A 21,689-nucleotide genomic window follows, 5' to 3' on the forward strand; every position below is an offset into this window, starting at 1 on the left:
TGATGCTTATCTTACTGGATAGCATATTATATAAATAAGGTTTGGAGAAAGAAAATAGTAGGGACACAGTCATACGCTATACATGTATGAACACATCTTCAGTTTTTTTGTCTGAGAAAAATGCAAATCACTATAATTTATTATTTAGTGGATAACAAAGGTAGAGGTTTAATTCACATTTTTTAAGTTTCCAGTTGGTGATTTATATCATGAGGTGCACTGATTATGCACAACAGAAGATGGTATGGAGTGATTGCATGTTAATGGGAATTTTAAAAAAAATTTGGGCCTTTAAATAGATTTTACTGTTAAATATTAACAGATGAGATGATAAAATCCATTTCCACTTCCTAAATGAAATTTTACAGTATCTGCATGTCATTATAAAATTAATGTAATCTCCTTATGTGAAAAAATTTCTCATGTGGATTGTATTACCTCATGGTATAATATATAGTAAATGTGTACTGATATTAACTAAATTCTGGATATAAATGTGAATATTGACAACCTCTCTCTCTGTACGCCATGGCACTGAAGTATAGTAAACTTAGTAAGTAAATAATATACCAAGGTTGAGTGCAGTTTTGAGACGTTCCCCAACCTGGGTCGGCGACCCGTGTACACAGAGAGTAGCTCATGATGCTAATGTCAAAGATCAGGCGAGGAATCTGCTGCTTCCTTCTTCAAAGCTTAGGCTGGTGAGTACCATAAAGAATATACCTGTTCTAATAAGTCACTTACTGAGCTAGATGTGCATACGCATGGTAAGTTTTATGGTTGTATTACAATATTCTACATTACTTGATATGTATCATAGGCTTCTGTCTTTAGAATGGTAAGTGAAAAGTAGATTGGATATAAAAGAAAAAGTTAAAGGCAGGTGTAGGGTTTAGAATGACAGTTGTGGTTTAAGTTTTGAATCTGTGTTACCCTCACGTGATAAGAAGAGAGAGCTGTGATGGGAGGATTGAAGTAGGTATTTTCTTAAGCTGAAACATTGATCTTCTAAATTAAATGCTCATCATGACTTGAGAAATGTTCATTTTGATAAATTACAGTGTCCAGTTATTAGTATAATACACTATTTCTGTACTAAAGCTTGATCTTGTTCTAGATCTCTCATCCTTGTGTGAAGAATGTAGCCCTATTTGGGTAGAGTTCAAGAAGTCATCAAATGAGGGTGTGAAGGCTCTCAAAAAAAACTCAAACATATTGTAAAAATAGAGAATTTGAAATTATAGATAAAAAAAGAGGATGTAATATTAAATTCGGGGTACCAGTTTGACGTATTTAGGATTATTCTAATATACAGTTTTTAGCGTTTTTCTTTTTTTTTTCAGCTATTATGACATATTTTACAATGTGTTAAAAGATAGACCAACAAGTTTTATACTTGGTGTGTAGATCTATGAATATGATACAGTTTATATATCCAGCCAGTCATTTTATTCATATGGACATGAAGTATTTTCTTTTAGTCATTCATATATGAGTTAGATACCAGGCAAATATATCAGATGCCTTGTTATTTCCTCATCGTGACTACTTGGGTCATTATCATGGCCATATTCTTTGAACTTGGATTTCGTAATATGTGGTAACTGAAAGGCAACTGTCAGTCGTGAGATGAGTTACAGTGTGGCTATCTATGGGTTCATTCCCATTAAAACTCTGTCTCCATAGATTGATCCAACTCTGTGGGGACTCCTGCTGAATGCAATCAGTTCAACAGATAAATGTCTCCTTTTAATTGTTTCCTACCTCTTTGTATGATCACCAGCTTTTTTGTATTCTACTTAATGCCAAGAGGATTAATCTGTTAATCTGTTAAAATGACTGCATTCAGCATGAGTCCCCATGAAGTTGGGTTGATCTACAGACTTTTAATTTCAAGGGGATATTTCTTTCCTGTACTCAAAAGAAACACATTTTTGTAGGGCTAAATTGTTTCACCACTTGACGAAAATGACAGTTCAGTAATTTGAATGTCGAAGTTGCAGTGGAGTATCCTAGTCTTGTGACATTTAGGTGCCTCCTGACCCATTTCACTCTCAGAAAACACCTGTCTGAATTCACACCTCACCTCACACCCAACAAAGAGAGGTATTTAACATTATAATGGAACCACATGCCTACATGCCTTGGGCTGTCCTTTAGTATGCCTTTCACAACATCATTACATGTTCCCCTGTATAGAAGTTACAATGAAGTGAAGACTATAGAGGGACGGGACAAATTGGATTAAATGTTTCGAAATGGGGTATTAAGTTCAGTGTTCATTTATTAATAGAAATATTTTGTAGTTTATGCAGATCCAATTTTACCAGTGTAGACAATGTTTCAGAGTGACACTTCAGGGTTGGGGGGGGGGGGGGGGGGTTAGTATATTTGTATTTTTATCCTTCATATGAGAGTTTTATAGTATATTATAGCATATATAGCATATACTTATATTAATGGTTAAAGTCGTCCCCTGTGTCTGCCAGTACTTTTTAGGGAAGTTATAGTAAGACCTTAAGGTAGAACATATCCAACATGTGTTTTTGTATCCCGAGATTGACCTGATGAGAAATTAGAGAAATAGCAATGTCCTTAGATAGGGTCATATCATTATAAATGATCCATTCATTAGATAAATGTCCAGCCCCCCAACCACTATTAAGATTCATGCATATAATTTGGCTCAGTGTGGTGTTGGAGTCGAGGACTTCTCCTCCGCCCACTCCAGGCATAAGCTTTCAGTCTGGCATTCTGTATTTTATATTGTATGGAAGACTGAATTTTTTTGGGTCATTGTTTTCTTTCTTTTTTTTTTTTTTTTTTTTTTTTTTGTCTTTTTTTGTCAGAAATTCACTTAAATAGCAATAATGTCATGTTTTACATTGGTTATGAATTAAGGTTACTTGTCACTTGTTCTGTTTGTTTGCCATGTAGAGAATTTTGTTGTTTTTTAGATTTAAATCTGTAATTGTGCATTCCTTCTTTTTTTTTTTTTTTTTTGGTCTCTATCCCTTTTTCTTTCATTTTTCCCTTTGATAATATAGTAGGCACTGTTGTTGCTACCTCTGCAACGTAATCTGTATACACCTGTGTTACAAATTCCTTACCCAGGTGTGAGAGACATAATAAATGTTCAGAAAACATTAATGACATTTGTGTAGAATGCAGCTGGACAGTGAACCTGTATTCATACACAGATGTTTGCTACACTGAGATTGTAAAACAGGTAAACATTGTTTAGTTGTCATTTGTCATAAAATATATCAAGGCATGATGCATTACACAGCTGTTGTACAAAACACAAATGGACTGGGACAAAATACAAACATGTACAGCTAGTTATGAATTTTGTCAGTATATAACACTCAGCTATTATAAACATGGGTTCTTTAGACCAAAGTTAGTGAAAAAATTATATGCATCCCAGTGTTTTAGTATGTGTCTTTCAAATCATCTTAAAGTTTCTAATTTTACAAGTAATGGAATGTAAAAAAAAAAAAAAAAAAACTCTGATTTTAGCTGTTGTTGTAAAGGAAGTATTGTCATGGCAACACATAATATGTATGAGACAGATATTTTAGAAAGGTTCATGTAATTTGGTCTTCATATATTTACCATTTGTTTGTACAGATATGTTAGCAGCAAGTATTATAGTATGCACCATCATATCAGGGTATATATGTACAAACAGTAGCTGTGACAGAAAAGAACAGTTGGATGTCTCTCAGATGGCTTGGACAGGTGGACATTGTTAGGATGGACACTGAGGAATGCCATTAAACCTGTTTACAACATTGTACATGTACAAGTATTGGTGATGTATAGTAAAATATATTGTTACAGTATAAGCAGTGGCATTGGGGTTTATATGTTAATGTCTGTTCAGTTATGGATTGATAAGAAATATGTAAGAAATGGATAATTTTGACATACAACAAAAATTGGAAGAAAATATGTATTTTTTCAATCTGTAATAATTGACTACCAGAGTCCACGCCTCCTCCCCCTCCTCACTTTTCCAGGTAAACTGCTACTTTGTCTGCTGAATTATTTTGTAATTTGCTACAAAAGGAACGAAAAAATGGATGAATTTGTGATATGAAATTAATTTTCAAAACAGATGTGCAATACTATATAGCCGACTTCAAAATAATAATAATAATAATAATAATAATAAGTGAGTGGGAAAGCATAGAACAGAACAAAAGAAAGATGGAATAAGATATTGGTTGTTTAGATGCAGTGTATAATACCCATCATATTAACTTGTAGCTTATAGTATTTACACCAGAAATAACTAGTAAATGTACTCGATTATCCTTGCACTAAATTAACAGATATCCAATTACATTTTGGTATTACACAGAAGAACATGTTCACAATCATGTATGCCACATTAGGACTGGATTGATATCTCAAAGGAAAATCTATTATATATGAATTCTAGTTTAGGATAGCGCTGCAACTGTTTTTTTTTTCTTTGAAATTTGCCTTGTGACACATTTATAGTCAAATTGTTTTTGGAAATGACCCAGAACTATCTAATATCTTGTCATGTGAAAAAAAATCCTTGCTAGTTATTTTCAAATAGTTTTTGTGCATTCTTTTGTTTTGCTTTTGCAATTTGACAAAACCAGTGCCAACCAGTTAAAACCATTTCACAATATGAATCATGACGTGAATATGTTATTGAATTTATTGCCCTCTCCCCCTTGAAAGTTTTACTTTATTTTTCTCAGACCCTACCTTTAAGTCATTTATTAAGTTTTCATCATCTCATTCCCTTTTTTTGGCTCTTTAATTGTTTATGCTTTGATCAAGAGTTTATTTGTATTGATCATTCAATTAAGTAATCATGAGGACAAGCTTTGGACTTGGCATTCTGGCACTATATATAAAAAGTACTTCAGAGTAGTTGATTTCCAGTCCAGTAAATACCAATTAATTTTCTGAAAAAAAATCCCTGTCAAGTCTTGTAAAGAATACACCATTGTTTTTAGGAGTCATGAGATATTAGATTGAATTACTGTAAACAGATATGGCATTGAATTTGTCCACACAAACACGTGCCAGAAAGGAGTAGGCAAAAAATAAATAAATAAATGAAGTATGATGATAATACATTCACACTGTCTAGTAAGCAAACACTAGACGAGGAAGTTATAACTATGAAATAAATCATAGCTGTAAAATTAATGAACTTTTACAACCAGGATATTTGCTAAGTAAATTCCACGAAATGTTTGTTGTTTTGAATTCAGAATTAAAGGGGTCACTCGTGTTTGTCTGTTTACCAGAAGACGTTTCAAGGTTAGGAGTAAAGTGATTACACAGTTTAAAGCATGTATAAACTGAGCTAGTGTAATCTGTGTTTTATGGGCTGAAGAAAGCAGCGAGAAACAAATATTCCAGTTTGTACTAGAAGGTAGGCAGTGGTCCAGGTATGTCCATACTAGTAGTATTGTGTAATATTATGGTATTTTTTGTTGAGTTAATAAATTTCATTGCTTTACATACTAGGCTATAACCCATTGCAAATGTATTATTATATATTGTTATAATTATAAATTTGCAGTTCACCATGGCTGTCAACAAGATGAAGATTTATCCTAGATGCAAAGTGTGAGCTAAGAAAATAATTATTGGTGAAATATAGCTTTTTTTCTTTTCTTTTGTAATGTGAAACCTTCAGAAATACTACTTACATGTAATTGTGTGTAAATAATTGGGGTGGTAAAGAAAAAAAGATTCATCTAATATGACACTGTGTATTATGGTCTTCAGACCTGAGTACTGGTTACTAATGTCAACAGTGCTCATTGTTGTCCCATACGTATTTGGATAGGCTAAGAATAGATGAGCTTGGGCAACTCCCCAACTCACCTGAGCTACCTGTGGACACACCTGGGCGTGGAGCCACAGTGATTCACTCCTTTCTGTTGAGTTAATTGTAGCCAGTTCAATTACTTCAGTCTTGATTGAATTGAGAGTGGGTTAAATTATATGATAGGCCTGCGACTATCTGAACTTACACTTTACTATAGAGAGGTAAGCTAAACAAAGGGAAGAACATTTAGAGTGCTAGGCATTGATACAAGTACATTGTATACATACAGCATGTACTGGGGTATATGGGTTTGTACTAGACACAGGAGATGTTAGAAGGCAGGTATAAATTTCCAGCTTAATTTTGAGGCAGATATCAGTGTTATGATAATCAAAATGTGTAAATTTAGTATTTATGATCATATGTATGATAACAGAATAAGGTGACAAAGGAGGACAGTTGTCATAAAGTAGTGGAATTATCCTAATGAGAGGGAGTGGACATGGCCACTCTGTTCAGAAGCTATCATGACTATTAGTTTGATGTCCTAAACAGAGAGGATAGTGCATCTCTACTGTCTGGCACTTACAGTGTTGGATTTTGTTCTTTCTTTCAATGAAGGAGATTTATGTAATGTAATAAAGATTACACAGACAAGAACGGAGAAATAATTACATACCATAGGTGATGCAGAGCTGATAGTAATCAGTACTCAGTTTGTGCTCACTGTACTACAGGGGGTACACTGTAATATACACATAAATGTTAGTACATTATTTGTGGACCTAATAGAAAGATTACATTCTGAAAATCTGTTAGTTTGCAAGTCTATGATATAATAAAATAGGTGCACTCTACTTAATACATTATCTGTCTTGAATCTTAAATATTACTTTGTAGATCATAAGACATAATAGAATTAAAATAGTCCATAAATCAGAATATCATAAGGATCAGCAAAACGAAATATTTCAATTTGAGAAGCAGACAGTTATGAAATCCAAATACATGTAGGTGATGATCTGGATTATTTACTTACTTAGCAAGGTTGAGTATACAGGCCTACCCAACTACCAGACTCGGCACCGAATGATCCTGAATGCACCGGTAGATCAGACCACACTACCCGTTTTCAAGGTGTGTGTCAGATCGCATTACACAGTATCAGACGCGACACCGCTCTTGCCTAGTACGCGATGTGATAGTGACGATTCTCAGCGGGGTTGAAAAGCATTGCATCACCACTTAAAATTTGTTCAGGGTATGATACTGTGTAATGAGAAGATTGAAAACGGGTAGTGTGGTCTGATCTACCGGTGAATTCAGGATCATTCGGTGCCGAGTCTGGTAGTTGGGTAGGCCTGGTATATGTGAGAGTCTACTCAGCAGCAGGGGCTGTATTTACCTGTGGAATGTACTAACAGAAGAAGAAAGAGTGATACTGCAAAATAAGTAAGTTATACTGCAAAATGTCTTGGTTGGCTATGTGTCAAAAGTCAAAAAGTAAAGTGTTGAATGTGTCTGGCAGTGATAAAACTTGAAATATGAAAAAAAGGAAAGTAGGGTGTATGAAAAATTCATGTAATTAACATAGAAGCTACCTTCTTTATTATCCTGAATCTGGAATGTACGGCAAAAATTGTACCAATCATACACATTAAAAAAAATTGGGAGTAAATTACCACACTCAGTCTTGTGGGATAGGTACAGTTAAGAAAAAAAAAAAAAAAAAAGAAAAAAGACCCAAAATTGGTCTTACAACTAAGGTCTAACTTGCTTAAGAAAGTGGAGTATATACTCCTATCTCATAAAAAGGAAAAAAAAATCTATTGTTCTCTTCAAACAGGTAGTGCATATTAGTACATGGTTACAGATATATCCCAAATTAAAATATATCAAGAAATGTGATCTTAAGTTCCTTAGTGGAATGGATCCCAGGTACAACAATTCAAAACAGGTAGCATATTTATTCTACAGGTGTTGTGCTTTACATAACAGCATTGTTATGGGTCAAAAGAAAGGAATGTGCTCTAAAGCTAGTCTAATAGGAAGATTTACATGTAGGTTCCACATATTCTGGAATGTATTACAAATCTTTTTGCTGTCCCATATACTAAGTAAAAGTATTTCCTGGTATTTTGTCATTACTTTATTGTATGTGAATCACATGCATATGAAGTGCAGGCAATGAATCATACCTGCTGCAGAATTAAAAAAAAAATTTTTATGGAAATGAAAATCCTCAAAAAAGATGGAAAAATTGAGGTTACTATTTTGATCGAGTGAAACTGTTACAATGATCATAACTTCCCCAATGAACTCAATTCGAAAACTGAAAGAAAAAGAAAAACAAGGTATTAACAGCCTTTTAGATTCTCTTTAAAACACGGTTTAGATGGCTAAGGCTGCGTTCACATGAAAAATCTATTTTCTAAAAATCTATTTGCGGTATCTTGTGATTACGGTCTATGCCCTGAATAACCCACGGCGTAATTACGGGCAGCGCGAGCCAGTTACTTCCAAAGCTGTATTTAATTCTCAGCGCTGCCAGTAATTACTCCGCGGGGTATTCAGGGCACAGACCGTGATCACAAGATACCGCAACTAGATTTTTTTTTAGATTTTTAGAAAATAGATTTTTCATGTGAACGCAGCAGAAGTCTAAGTAGCCAGGCTAAACTTTTAGCTCAAAAACTGACTTTGGATTTTACCAAACCCCAAGTTCCATAAAGCGTGACAAGGGTGACAGTGGAATTTATTGCTGTTTGGCAGACAGTACAGTTTACTGTTCTCTGGTGACATTGTGAAGGGCCCCGGAGATATTATCAGTATTATTATTATTGTAGATTAAGAGGTCTGATATACTAAGCTTATAGGAAAGGAGAGATGATGGCTGGTTGTTTTCCATATATAGTGCTATGAACATATACAAACTGTGGAATTCATACAGAAGGTCCCAGGTAAATAGATATGTGTTGTTTACTGAAAGCAGTGGATATTTATGATGAGATAAATACTATAATTTCTCTCAAATTTCATGTATTTTTTTCCAAGATTTATGATATAAAGATCTAAGGTATCTATTTGTCACTCTGTTACTAAGTTCCCTGTACAGAATATCTGCATTGATTTTTTTAATTAAGAGCATGCATTGGGTTTTAGACATACAGCTGATTACTGGAAGATTAAATATAAATGAATTAGTAAAATTTTTAATTTCATAACAAAAGCATATAGATGTGATCACAGTTTGGTAGGTACTGGTACTCAGATATTGTGTAATATGAAGATACTACGAGTACAATTTTGTAATATAGTGTAGTTTTATGCAACCTATGTAAGAAAATAGCTTTTTCTTGAGAGGTTGAAATGGATACATTTTATGTAAGATTGCGAGTGGCTAATGCTCTACTAGGACTGAAGTATATGTACAGGCAATGGCCTCTACCCCCCCCCCCCCCCCCCTCCACGCCCGGTAGTATTTAAATCTCTTTTTCTTAACATTGTAAGTTATATATGCCTTGTGTCAAAATGGCCCTTCCCGATTATCATCTTCACGCTGGTGATAATACTGTTGTATAATGTATTAAAATTTTGCTTGGAGGAATGTGAGGTTATCTGACTGTGTAGATTCTGTAGTTAACTGAGGGTTGACAGGGAAGGGGGAGTGGGGTGGAGAGGGGGGACTGGTTTACTTGTCATCTTGATAATTAAATTTGTCCCTTTAAAAAGTTTATACATGGGTGTTTTGATTACTTTGATTACTTCAATTTTAAGATATATTCTAAACATATGCTCCAGTGAGTTGAATTTTTTTCCTTTCTTTCCTCCTCTCTCCCCCACAAATTTATTAAGGTACATGTCTCAGGTGAAAAAAGATGCAGACATACTAGTAACCATGCAGCTAGGCATTGTATTAATCAGGATGATGAAGATCTTGATGAAGATTATGTGAAGTGGCATGACTGAATATGTAATAGACAACTGACATTAAGAGATTGAAGCTGGTGAAATGTCTCCACAAGATAAAATATGTAGGACTGCACTCTTTCACTCAGTCTGCCATTTTTGATGGAACAGTTTTAATATGGTGAGATGTTAAGACTTCGAATTTGAAACAGAAATTTTTAAAAAGGTGAAGAATTACATGATTTAAGGGTGAGGATTTTGGCTAGAAATGAATGCAAATGATCTCTAATGGTTGGAGTTCAGGCTTCAGATTTGAAATAGAAGTTTTCAATCAGGTAAAATGTTACATTATTATTTGTAGGAAAAGGTATTGATTAAGATGCAAGTGTCATTTAAATGAATGAATGTAGTTTCTTATTCATCGATTCATCATGTGAAATGTGTTTTAATATGGTCAAGAAGGGGGCAGGCCCATAGCCAGCAATTTCAAATGGGGGGTTCGTTTTCTGAAAAAGTAGACCTTTTACCATTAAACCTTCATGTACCTAGATCAAATTTTATCCAAAGTGGGCCTTTTCCAGCAAAAAGGGCGGTTCTTTTGAACTGGCTATGGGCCTGAGGGGGTGAGGTGTACTAGAGGTTGATAAAAAAAGCAGAATGTTTTAGTTGTCACAACAGGTATATTTGTACCATATACTTATGATTGCAGGGTTTTGATTAATTTGATTTAATTTGGTTTTGTTTAGACTGAATGGTTTTTACTGAAAAAATAAAAGAGAAAAAGGATAAGGACAGTAAATTTTAGGTTTTTTTCTACGTAACTAAAGGCACTTTCATTGTGCAGAAAATATGTTCTTTTCGTTTTACATTTTTTATGATTATTGTCTTCCTTTACCCATTTTCAGGTTGAATGAAGGCTATTTTCAAGCAAAATTCCTTATGTGATATTCATTTTGGATTATTATATTTGACCATATTGTATATGTGTAAAGACCAACAGAGGACAGCAGCTCAAAATGTGATAATACTGAGTCGGCAGTAGTAAACAAAAAGGAAATACGCCACCTACAGTAAGGATAACAAAAAAATTCAGAGCAAAGAAGGAGAGTATAGAAACTTGTAATCATGAAGCTGACAGAGAAAGACATACATGATCTTGCTTCTGAGGGAGTCCATGAGCCTCCGCAAAATATCGAGCTTTTCGATATCGTCACTGCGCACTTTCACCCGGACATTATCAAAGGCCCACTGGGAAAAAACCTCAAGATGGTTTGCAAGGAGCTCAATGTCTCCTTTGATTTGGATGTAACTTATCATACTGATGGACCAAAAGAATTTTTCATTCACGGACCTTTTCAGGATATTGTGAAGTCATACCAGATTTTGTGCATGATGCACGGACATTTGCTCAAACGCAACGAAAAACAGAGCAAGCATGAAAAGGTTGTTCCCGTAGAACACAGCCGATTGGGAACGCCAGCTGGCAAGAAAATACATCATTGTAAGAGAGGATAAGTAATAGGCTGGTTTAGGGAAAGTAGTGTAGAAGGGCTGTACTAATGTTTCTCTAAAACTTTTTTTGTATCATTTGGCAAATTTGAATTTCAACTCTGTTGTAGATTGGCTGAAAAATTGGTGATGGCAGTGGCGGCAGTTGTCTAATTCTCTCTCTCTCTCTCTCTCTCTCAAAAACGAGGAAGAAACCAAAAATTAAGATCCTGTAAACAATTTATCAACGGACCAATCCTTGAGGAAATGGATCAGTTTTAAATTTTGTCTTGATAGCTTCCTTGTAAATGCCAATGCAACATTATATACACAAGGCATTAACACATTTCATGGTTGCCATCCTTAAAAATACATCTAAATCTAAATGTGGGTATGAATTCTTCAAAATAGTGGAAAATCACACAAAATGGATGATAATATTCGTAATGATCACTGACCGTGACCCATTTAAATGATTGATAGCTTTTCAGTGTCTGGAGACAGAAAAGTAGACTTACAACTTTTCTCAGTGTGTTTTTTAAAATAACCAAGAGAACACTTATGACAGTTTTTAAGATAACCAAAAGAACATTTTTGACAGTTCTTGAAATTTTTCAATGCTTAAAGTTTACAAACAGGAAGAAATTTGACCATCTGTATTGAATTTGAGTTAGGAAAAAGGAAAAATGCGACAAAGAATGACAGTGATTTACAATGAAATGGAAAATATGTGTTTCTCCCCTTGAAATTGTTCTACTCTGCAATTTATGTCACAGTTCACTGAGGATAAACTGATAAAGGTCAAAAAGGGCCACATGAAACATGAACCAATGTTCTCCCCCAAAAAGTTATTTGTCAAAAATATTCTCTCTCATCCAAGAATGTTACTGACTTTTGTGAAAAACAACCTTTACAGTGTATGGAAAAAAACTATTTGTTAATGTATTTTGTCTAGCAATAGTGTCCAATCTTAGTATTATGAAAAAAATTGATACTAATTAATGAATTAATGAATAAAGAAAAAGGATAATTAATAATATACAAATTAATTAAATTTAATATAAGTTTATGATTGATTTTTAAAATAAATAAGAATGTGTGAGCTGTGGTTTATTTTCCATATTTTTGGTTTTATTGAAATAATTATATTATTTTTTCCAAATCAATAGAAGATTGGCCATTGATAATCAAATGTATTTTTCTCTCATTAATAAAATGTCATGAGGTTACAAAGTTTATATTGATAATATGATACCAGTTAAAGCGAAGTAGATGCTCAGATTTGTGCACAGATGCATGAATTGGACTTAGATGCCCTTTGCTTTGTTCTGAATTTTCCACTCGAAAGATTGCCACATCCAGATGAATACTCACCAACTGTGTAAAGGTGTTTTGTTGCAAAACAAACCCCCAAAATAAATATGTCAGTTTTGATAAAGGTGACCCTGACCTTCACTAGAGAGTTGCAAGTCACTGATGGCACCATTGCCCTTTTCAACAGAAAGAACTGACCTTGGTCGTCTTTATTATCTGATTGATCTCTGCCCTCGAGACAAATGATAATTTCTCCTTATTTTGAAGCAGGATGTTTTTTTTAAACAAATGAGTGATTGGTCAGTAGAAAAGTAAGTTCCAAATGACTGCTTGAACAAATATTTGAAGGGCAATGAAAGAAAGAGAAAAAACAAAACCAAACGAAAAAAAAAAATTCAGTTGACTATTCCAACTACTGATAAAAGGGAACACAGAGTACAAAATTATGGAATTTATTTTCTTAAACATTACCATGGCTAAGATCCATAAGAACTTAAAAAAAGTAAAAACGTTTGATTTTATTGTATTGTTTTGATTAGATAAGTGATAGATTGACTTACAATAATAATTTGACATATATTTACAGTTTTATCTTCAGAAAGTAGATTATTCTGGCACAAGTCCATGCCTAATGAATGGACTTTGAGTGTGCTCTTCACAGTGTGCAACAGGGGCAGATCCAGAGATATTTTCTTACAGTCTTCCATATTATATTTGTTGATCCTTCTTCCATCTTTTGACCGTCTTCCGACAAAAAAAAAAATAGATAATGTAAACTTGAAAATCTGACCGTCTTCCGGAAGACCCAGAAGATGGCCTAAATCTGCCCCTGTGCAATACAAATAAAGTTGAATTATTGACTTAAAATTTGTTGTTTTATCATATTATGGTAAAAACTTGAAAATTTTGTCACTTAAAAATTAGTTAATATCTTAAAATACCTGGAACTGACTTGGCCATATTAGGTGACAAGCTTTTCAAAATTATCTGGAGGCCCATTTTCAAGTTTGATGAAAGTTGAAAAAATTACTTTGGCAGAGAATTGTCTTCTGACAAAATATTCAAGATTGACTAAATTTCCAAGTTTTTACCATAAAATTTGTTCTTAGTAATAATTTATAATTATTTTTATATATACAGGTGACAGTATACATTTTATTTTCAATTTCTGTTATAAAAATGATACTAATGATGTTAAATGTATAATAAAAATTTTTATTGTTTTTTGTAGTGGAAACGTCCAGAACAACAGTGTCAGAATCTGACTGCAGCCCAGCCCCTACACGTAGACTAATTAAGGCTGATCTCTCCCTTCTGATCACTAGTTCTGTAGAGGTGAGTTTTTTGTAAGTTAATTATGCATGTGCATGTTTGCCCACACATACATGTGCACAGACATTCATGAACACACAATCATATATAGTAGAATGAGCATGCTGGCACACACACAATTGCACACAGAGGAATTTACTAGCACACACGAATACACATATACACAGACAAATACATTGAATTTCATCTTTCTCTCTCTCTTTCTACATGCACTCAGGCATACATGCGTGAGGGCCTGCAACACACAGTTTTGTGGAAAATTGACCAATGATCAAGCTTAATGTCATATAGATTTTTGGAGTTAATATTTTACACCCACCCTTGAAATTGCGCATTCCATCTTTACATTCAGCTTGACAGGGATAATGTTGGTCTATAGATATGTATAAATATATCACAGGTGTCCTTAAGAGTTTTCGTATCAGGTGATAAACCCATTATTATTCAAGTCTGAAGCACCTGATACCATTAAATCTGTAACAAAATGGGGTCTTAATACCTTTCCCTTTAAAATGGGCTTCATTGAGATGCATAGCTTGTGTTTAGCAACAAACTTAGCAACAGGGATCAGTTTCAGAAAATAACTGTTGGACTGATAGTTGGTCTACACTAGGGTATTCTTTAGACTACTTCCAGTTAGGCTTCATCAGTTACTGTAACAGTTATGCTGTAGTAGTCCAATAGACTAACTTCTAATCTAAAACATTTCTTTCTTGACAGAGTTATAGAGATGCTGCAATATTTCTGAAGGATGGACTCGTACTCATATTATCCTATATTTCAAAGTAGAATAAAATTCATGTCTGGCATTTAGATGAGCCTTAGGTCTGCCAACAGGAGATGAGACTCAAGGTTTCCATGTTGGGCAGTTTAAAACACTTGAAAATTATGATCATGATCTTGACAGTAGTCCAAATGTAATAAAATGCTTAATGCGTTATTTAATGGGATTCCTTGTCTGGAATGCTGTGGTCATTAGTGTCAAGTTTGGATGGACATTATATAGGTTGGTTTGAGGTGTCTGGCGTTTGATTGATGTAAAGATGACTATGGTTGTGTTTACAATGAGGATGGGTCAGCCCTTCTTGGTAAAACACTTCTTTGCAAACTGTCTGTTAAGCTAAGCTTGACACAGCTTTTTATTTTGCTCAAGTAAAGTAAAAGTGTTCTGAAATGCAAAGTTATTGATTAAAAGTTTCTGAATTGGGCTATGAATAAATTTAAAGTAATTATCAGTAAAGACTACTGAAACTATAAACATATTTTATAAATGATCCCTTTGAACAAATTTTGGAAATGTAACCTTGCTAACAGTGAAGTCATGATAGCAAAGTTACTGTTTCAGTGACCTTGACAATGAATTTCTTCTTCTTCTAGTTCTTCTTCTTATTATTATTATTATTTTAAGTCTTAAAGTAACCTTGCCCTAACGGTAATGTCACGAGCAAGGCAATCAACTTTCAATGACCTTTTAATGAACTTGATGTAACCTTGACCTAGCTTGAATAACATCTTTCATTTTACTTCACAGGATGAAGTAGATGATGAAGACAACGACACTGGATATGATGGCAGCGAGAAAAAATTCTCTAGTCTTAACAGCTCTCAAATGATGCCATGGCAAAAAACAGGTTGGTGAACTTAAAAATACACTACACAGGCATGTTGAAATGATATAATTGAATGGAATGTTACTTAAATCATTGAATATAATTAAAAGGATAAAGATATTATTTGATTGCCATTGTTTTTTCTTCAAGTTGCTCTAGACCTTGCAGTCCAATCAGCCAATGATGTTCCAGAAAGACGTCACAGTATCAGTGTATGTGAGAGCCCCGGGGCCTTGGCTAAGGTACTGCCCCTGGGCCAAGACCTCTCTCCCATCCCTGCACCCCTCCAGACCAACCAGGACACAATTGTAAGTGACCCTGACCTTTTAGTTGACATTGACCTTTTGAGTGACCTTGACCTCTCAAGTGCTAGCCAAGAAGGTGATGGGTTTGATGCTATTTCTTTGCCTACTACTAAATCTCTGGATTCTCTGCGCCGTGAAAGCGTGTGCGCCTGTCGGCAGAGTTGGACTAACTGCATGAGAGGATGTGACTGGTTTCCTAATGCGTTACCAGTGAGTAGCTTTCTTGCTTTGTGATAAGCTCTCTTGCTAGCATACAAATCTTTTGTCAAAGGCTTTTGTAATAGCTTCTTTTCCAGCCTAGACACTGTCAATATAATATTTTAGCATAAATGTGCAGTGGGTTTCCTTGTCCTAATTTGCAGCAGCTGCCATAAGTCTGGCCAGAATTATGCCAAAATTATTTGTCATTGACTATAATACTAACAGATCTTTGCTGAATAGTGTTCATTTTTTTCTTCCAAAATTAAATCCTTGTGACAAAAAAAAAAAATAATCAAAAAATGTATGCTAGTTTGAGTTTATCTTAGATTTGCTTCAACTCTAGCTATCTTAATCTAATCACACTCAAACTTCGGTATTCTTTTAGATTAAATGTAACAAATATACTGCTGAAGCACTTCGCTGAGGTACATTCATTCAAGTGCTCTCTGCACTTAATACTATTTACTAACTATACTCTCAATGCAGTTATGGCTTCATACTTGTTCTCAAAACATACATCTATTAACAATTTGTGAGATGGGTTTACCTTTGTGTAATAATATGCTCACTGATGCCAGAGATAACAGATGTCTGTTTGCAAATTAGTATTGTATAATAGTTTCTTAGAAGAGTTTTCCTCACGTTAATTTAGAAAAAATACCACCATTTTTTAGAAAAGGGTAGAGGCTGGGGGTGAAAGATTTCAAGGTCACATTTTTTAATGCAGCTCGTTACAAATTCTTCAGGGGCAGGTTTCACAAAAATTACCATTCTGTAGCCTGAAATTGGATTAAATATGTGGACAAAAATGTGATCTACTTCACATTGTTCAAGTTAAATCCACAGAAGTCCACTTGAATAAAGCCCGCATTGGTCTGAACATAAGTTATCTCACCCAACAAATGTTTATATTCACTGTCACAACTAACACTTTGTCACAATGTCTCACCCAGAACATTGCTGTTGCAGGTCCCCAATCCCATGGAATGTCTGTCACTGCGGATAGATGAAGTAATGCACATCAGGAGTGTGTTGACCAAGGCAGAACTAGAGTGTCTGTACGGGACTGATATGGACATGTATAACCAGGTGTCCAAGGGGAAGGTGAGTGATGATATATGGGTGCACGCACATGTATTTCTATGTGAACACAGGCATGTGCTCCCCTAGGTCTGCAACTAGCTGAGACCACAGAGAATCTCTATCTCTTTATTAAGGTTTAGAATTGAAGTCACTGACGGAAAACTTAAAGATACAAGCACCTGGGCGTGCGCGAGCACATACACACACGTTTAATTTACGCATGACATAAGAAAAATATATGGGCATGGCAATATCGGCCTATACAAACGTGCATTTTTCTCAATAGCGCATTCACAAATGCAATGCGTTAGTACATGTGTGTGGCTCTTAATTCTTTCAGATCTGTTTTACCTGCAGAGTGACAAAGTTTGGCATGTTTGGTCCTTGGGGAGTCAAGTGCAAATTCTGCAAGAGAAAGGTGTGCAACAAATGCAGTAAAAAGGTAGGTTAGATGTAAAGCATGACCAAGAGAGAATAGAATTTTTACATCATGATAAGTATTTATATGTTTATATTCACTCAGTATAGATTTGTTTCATGACATTTAACCAAAGTTGTATTTCTCTCATTTTTAAAAATACAATCCTAAGTGTTATTTAGCTTTGACCCTGGTGATCCAAAATTATAATTTATATGTTTTTTTAAAATCTAGATTGTATTTTTTAAAAATTTATTATTATTTTTAGATGCGTATTCCCACAGAGCATTTTGAACACATCCCTGTGTATACACTTAGCCCTAGTTCCAGTAGTCCAGAGGAGAAAGAAGAACAGTTTACTACCAGGTATTCTAAAAGGCATTATAATGTCACAGAAACATGTTTCAATGATCAATTGTTAAAAAGAAAAAGATTATAATGGACTTTGATAAAAAAAATCCTAGGCAAAGGAGACATTTTGTGCTTGGTAGCACATCATCTCTGTCACAAAATTAAATTATTGAAATTAGTGATAGGATGGCAAAACAAGAAAAATGATTACTTAGAATTTGCGGAAAAATTATAGAAGAGAAAAGAGTGCTGTTGTGTACCGGCTGGGGTGAAATGCATCTTATCTGGGGCTTGTTTTACAAGAATTTAAGTTTTATTTTTCGTGTGTGTGTGTGTGTGTGTGTGTGTGTGTGGGGGGGGGGGGGGGTGCATTAAATTAGATCATCCAATTACTATAAGCTTTTTACTGCATCAGTTGTCTTTCACTTACCACTTGTCAGTAATTGGTTGGCCTATCACCCAAGGAATGTTTTAATGAGAAAGATCAGTGGAATGCAGTTCAGCCTATTTATAAGTTTTGTTTAGAGATCACAAGTTTAATTTATGTTGTTTATAGTACTAAACTTATTATATAAATCTTCCTGATTTTTCTAGTACTTACTCTCTGCCACCTTCACCAGTTTTGGACAAAAAGATATTTGACCACCATAGCTATGAAGTACAAAAGGAGAAAAAGTCCACGCTGACACGTAAGGTGACCATCATGGACAAAGACAAGGATCATGAGACACGCCGGTCAACACTGTCCAGAATCTTTTCAAATGACAAGGACAAAGATAAGACCAACCACCACCATCATCACGGCAAGAAACACCTGTCGTTAACAAGAAAGTTCTCCAAAGGTAAAGGTGATGCCTCAAAATTGCAGGGGCCAATGATGGACGTTTGTAGAGACTGTAAAGAAATGGTGCTCAACGTAATACGTGCTAGTCGGACAACGCTTTCTGCGACGTCATCTTCCACGCCCTCTGCACCAAAACCGGCCAACCCGGTATCACGAAAGCCTTCCAGACAGTTTCACCTCGATTTGAAGCCAATCTATAAATTTTAGAGTTGGATGTGGCTGCTACATGGAATTCTCTGTGAAATGCTTGTCATATAGAGGTTGCCAGAAGTTTCTGATGTAGATTTTGTATAGGGCTGACCAGCTGGCTTTTATTATTCAGGTGCATTTACAGCCATATTAGGTTGACCTCTTTTGGAACTACCCACAACATTGATCTTATGATTAATTTAATTGAAAACCTACCAGTGACAGTAAATGTGTTCACTCAGGGGCTGGCTTCACAAAAAACACAAAAAAACAACTTGTTTTAACTCAAAGACTGAAATGTTTCGTGTGCCGTGACCCCCGACTACCATCATGCCTGCTGGGTAGAGTTGAAGACCACCTTTAGGGAAAGGAGGGTTAACATTTACTGTGCATGGTTTTAACTGATGTATACTGCTCACAGAAAAAGTTTTCACGGAGTTGAGTTGACCCAATGTGACTTTAAACTCACCTGTATTATTCAGATTGTTTGTCTTCAGATGAATATCCTAGAGTAGAGAGAAACAAAATGACCTCTTAGGAAATCAACATATTTAGTCTGTGTTACCATGATGATGTATATATACCGACAGTTTGTTATAATGGCAGTACTATACAGTGTAACATAATGTCATCACATCATTAGATCCCTTTTAATATCTGTATGTTAGCAACTTTTTACAGTAACTGACAAAGAACTGCTTGACATGAAGCAAAAGAGATTGAAAACCTGGACAGGTTTCAAAGTAAAACATAATATACACTCAAGTTGTAATTAATACAGGTATTGTGTCTATGATGTAAATGTTTCATGTATGTATGATTTTTGATGTGTATACAGGAAAAATGTGCTTCCATATTATCTTACAGTGAAAAGCAACAGTGATGATGGTTTATTATTATCTATGATTATTTTAAATTAGTTGGCCTGAAGAGATGTCGTTCATAATAATAATACTGGCATGTATAATAAAGTAAGGGTGCTACTCGTATTCCGCCAAGTTAGTTAATAACACTGCGCTAGCAGGGTAAATTTTTGGCAAAAATAGGGCTAGAAATGTAAATTAATGTATATTATTTTTTTTCCATCTTTGAGATATTCCAAGAGCCATGACCTTTGATTTTGCAAATGCTCTACAAGAGATACAATTTCTTTTCTTTTCTTTTTTTGCTTTAAATTTGTGTTATTTGTTAGTAATAATGATATTCTACGTCAAAGGACGGCTCTTGAAATTAAAAACACGGCTGTTGAGTTTTGGCTCCTGTTTTACCTAAGATATTTGATTATGTAATTATATATTTTTATATTCAATTTGGTTGTGAAGTTTTATTAGGTATATTTCCATTTATTTCATATCACTATACTATAAAATGGGTAAAATTATATAGCTGTTTTTGGACAAGTTGACTGTACAGCTAATTTTTGGGGTGTGAATTTAAGTGACTCACATTTTAAATAATTAAAGCTTCCTTAGGCAAATGGTACCAGAAGGATAAGGCATTTTGCTATGTATTTGTCTAAAAATGTTCCCCTTGTTTTTTTCTTCAATGATAATAGTGTGCAAACTAGTTTGATGACAAAAAATAAGAATATTTTAACACGTTATAATACAATAGCCAAACTTGGTCGTAATTCACATTTCATTTGCTTCAAGTTGGCAGTAAGTTGTCCCAGGTGCAACTTACAATCCTTAGTAGATCTTGACTTTTAGAAGAAAAAATTAGTCTACTTTATTTCAATATCGACCTGTAATGGCCCACCGTAGTGAAGTAGTCAAAGATCTAAAACGGTTCCTCTCTTGTCTTAAAAAGGCGCCATGTTTCATTGAAATTAACCACTACTGATGTATTGTGGGTAAGAGTAGACTAAATTTCTGAATGTTTAGATCAAGTTTTGGTCGTAAGTTGATTGTGCAATGGACCCTTGGAGATGATATTTCCAAGAAGGGCATTATCTCTTGAGGTAAGGTATTAGAAAGTGACATTAAAAACTAAGAACTTGTAACTTGGACAAAGAATAAAGGATGGCCCAAGTATTGATAACTGCAGCTACATATAATATGTTATAGCTCTTAACTGAACTCCTAGTCTTCGTGGGTAAAAAAAATTCTTTCAGAAAGCTATTTTGAAAATTTTTCTTAAGCCTACATTTCCGCAGGTGGTATAAGATGAAACCATAGAGAGAAGACAACCTCCCCAACTTCAGCCCACGCATGCGCGACACAAGCTCGGCCTGCAAGATTTGCAGTTGGCATTCTTTTTCTACTTCTATGAAAATTGTATTTAGTTTCATCATAGAAGTACAGAAATACAATTTCCCCTTGCAATTGTTTGACATTGGAAGTAGCTGTGGCATCTGTATTTATATTACGTGTGGGTGCTATGCCATTTCTTCAACATGAGCTTGGTTCGTAGGTTGAAAAGTGATCATATATGTCACCCATGTGGTCATAATGAGAAAACGCACAACTTGACATTAGTACAGGCAAGTTACTCTATGTTCTAAATATCTTTACTATTGTTATGCTGCCTAAACCACCACAGATGGAAGGAAAAGAGGCTAGTAACAGGTTCAAACATTATGATAATCACCACAAGACCCCTGAACCAGGCTCATACAGGAACCGTGCAATGCTATCTACGATACTGCTCCTGTCTAATGATTTTGTCAAAAGTTTTAGCTTGATAAAAATCGTAGAGGCTACGGAGACCATGAATCTGTTTGATTTTGTTCAATTTCACACAGCCTTCATCTTCTGTTGCCACAGAACGGGGATTTGCAGGCAATACATGGACACCTCATGGCAATTAATGTAAT

General features: G+C 34.7%; 1 protein-coding gene across 2 annotated transcripts in view; it reads left to right on the forward strand.

The window, feature by feature from the left end:
* The window catches only part of LOC106174185 (protein spire homolog 1), a 51,378-nt gene extending 30,459 nt beyond the window's left edge, over nucleotides 1–20,919 (forward strand). For both annotated transcript variants that reach the window (XM_013555613.2, XM_087012178.1), the window contains 7 exons: nucleotides 13,773–13,876; nucleotides 15,405–15,504; nucleotides 15,634–15,791; nucleotides 16,959–17,093; nucleotides 17,413–17,514; nucleotides 17,759–17,856; nucleotides 18,436–20,919. In XM_013555613.2, coding sequence (XP_013411067.2) covers nucleotides 13,773–13,876; nucleotides 15,405–15,504; nucleotides 15,634–15,791; nucleotides 16,959–17,093; nucleotides 17,413–17,514; nucleotides 17,759–17,856; nucleotides 18,436–18,892 — 1,154 coding nt within the window. In that variant the 3' untranslated portion in view covers nucleotides 18,893–20,919. The remainder of the gene's footprint in view (nucleotides 1–13,772; nucleotides 13,877–15,404; nucleotides 15,505–15,633; nucleotides 15,792–16,958; nucleotides 17,094–17,412; nucleotides 17,515–17,758; nucleotides 17,857–18,435) is intronic.
* The last annotated feature ends 770 nt before the right edge of the window (nucleotides 20,920–21,689 follow it).

Source organism: Lingula anatina, chromosome 4 (assembly GCF_051362555.1).
Source record: "Lingula anatina isolate TDL-2025a chromosome 4, LinAna3.0, whole genome shotgun sequence".
In the NCBI taxonomy this organism is placed as follows: Eukaryota; Metazoa; Brachiopoda; class Lingulata; order Lingulida; family Lingulidae; genus Lingula; species Lingula anatina.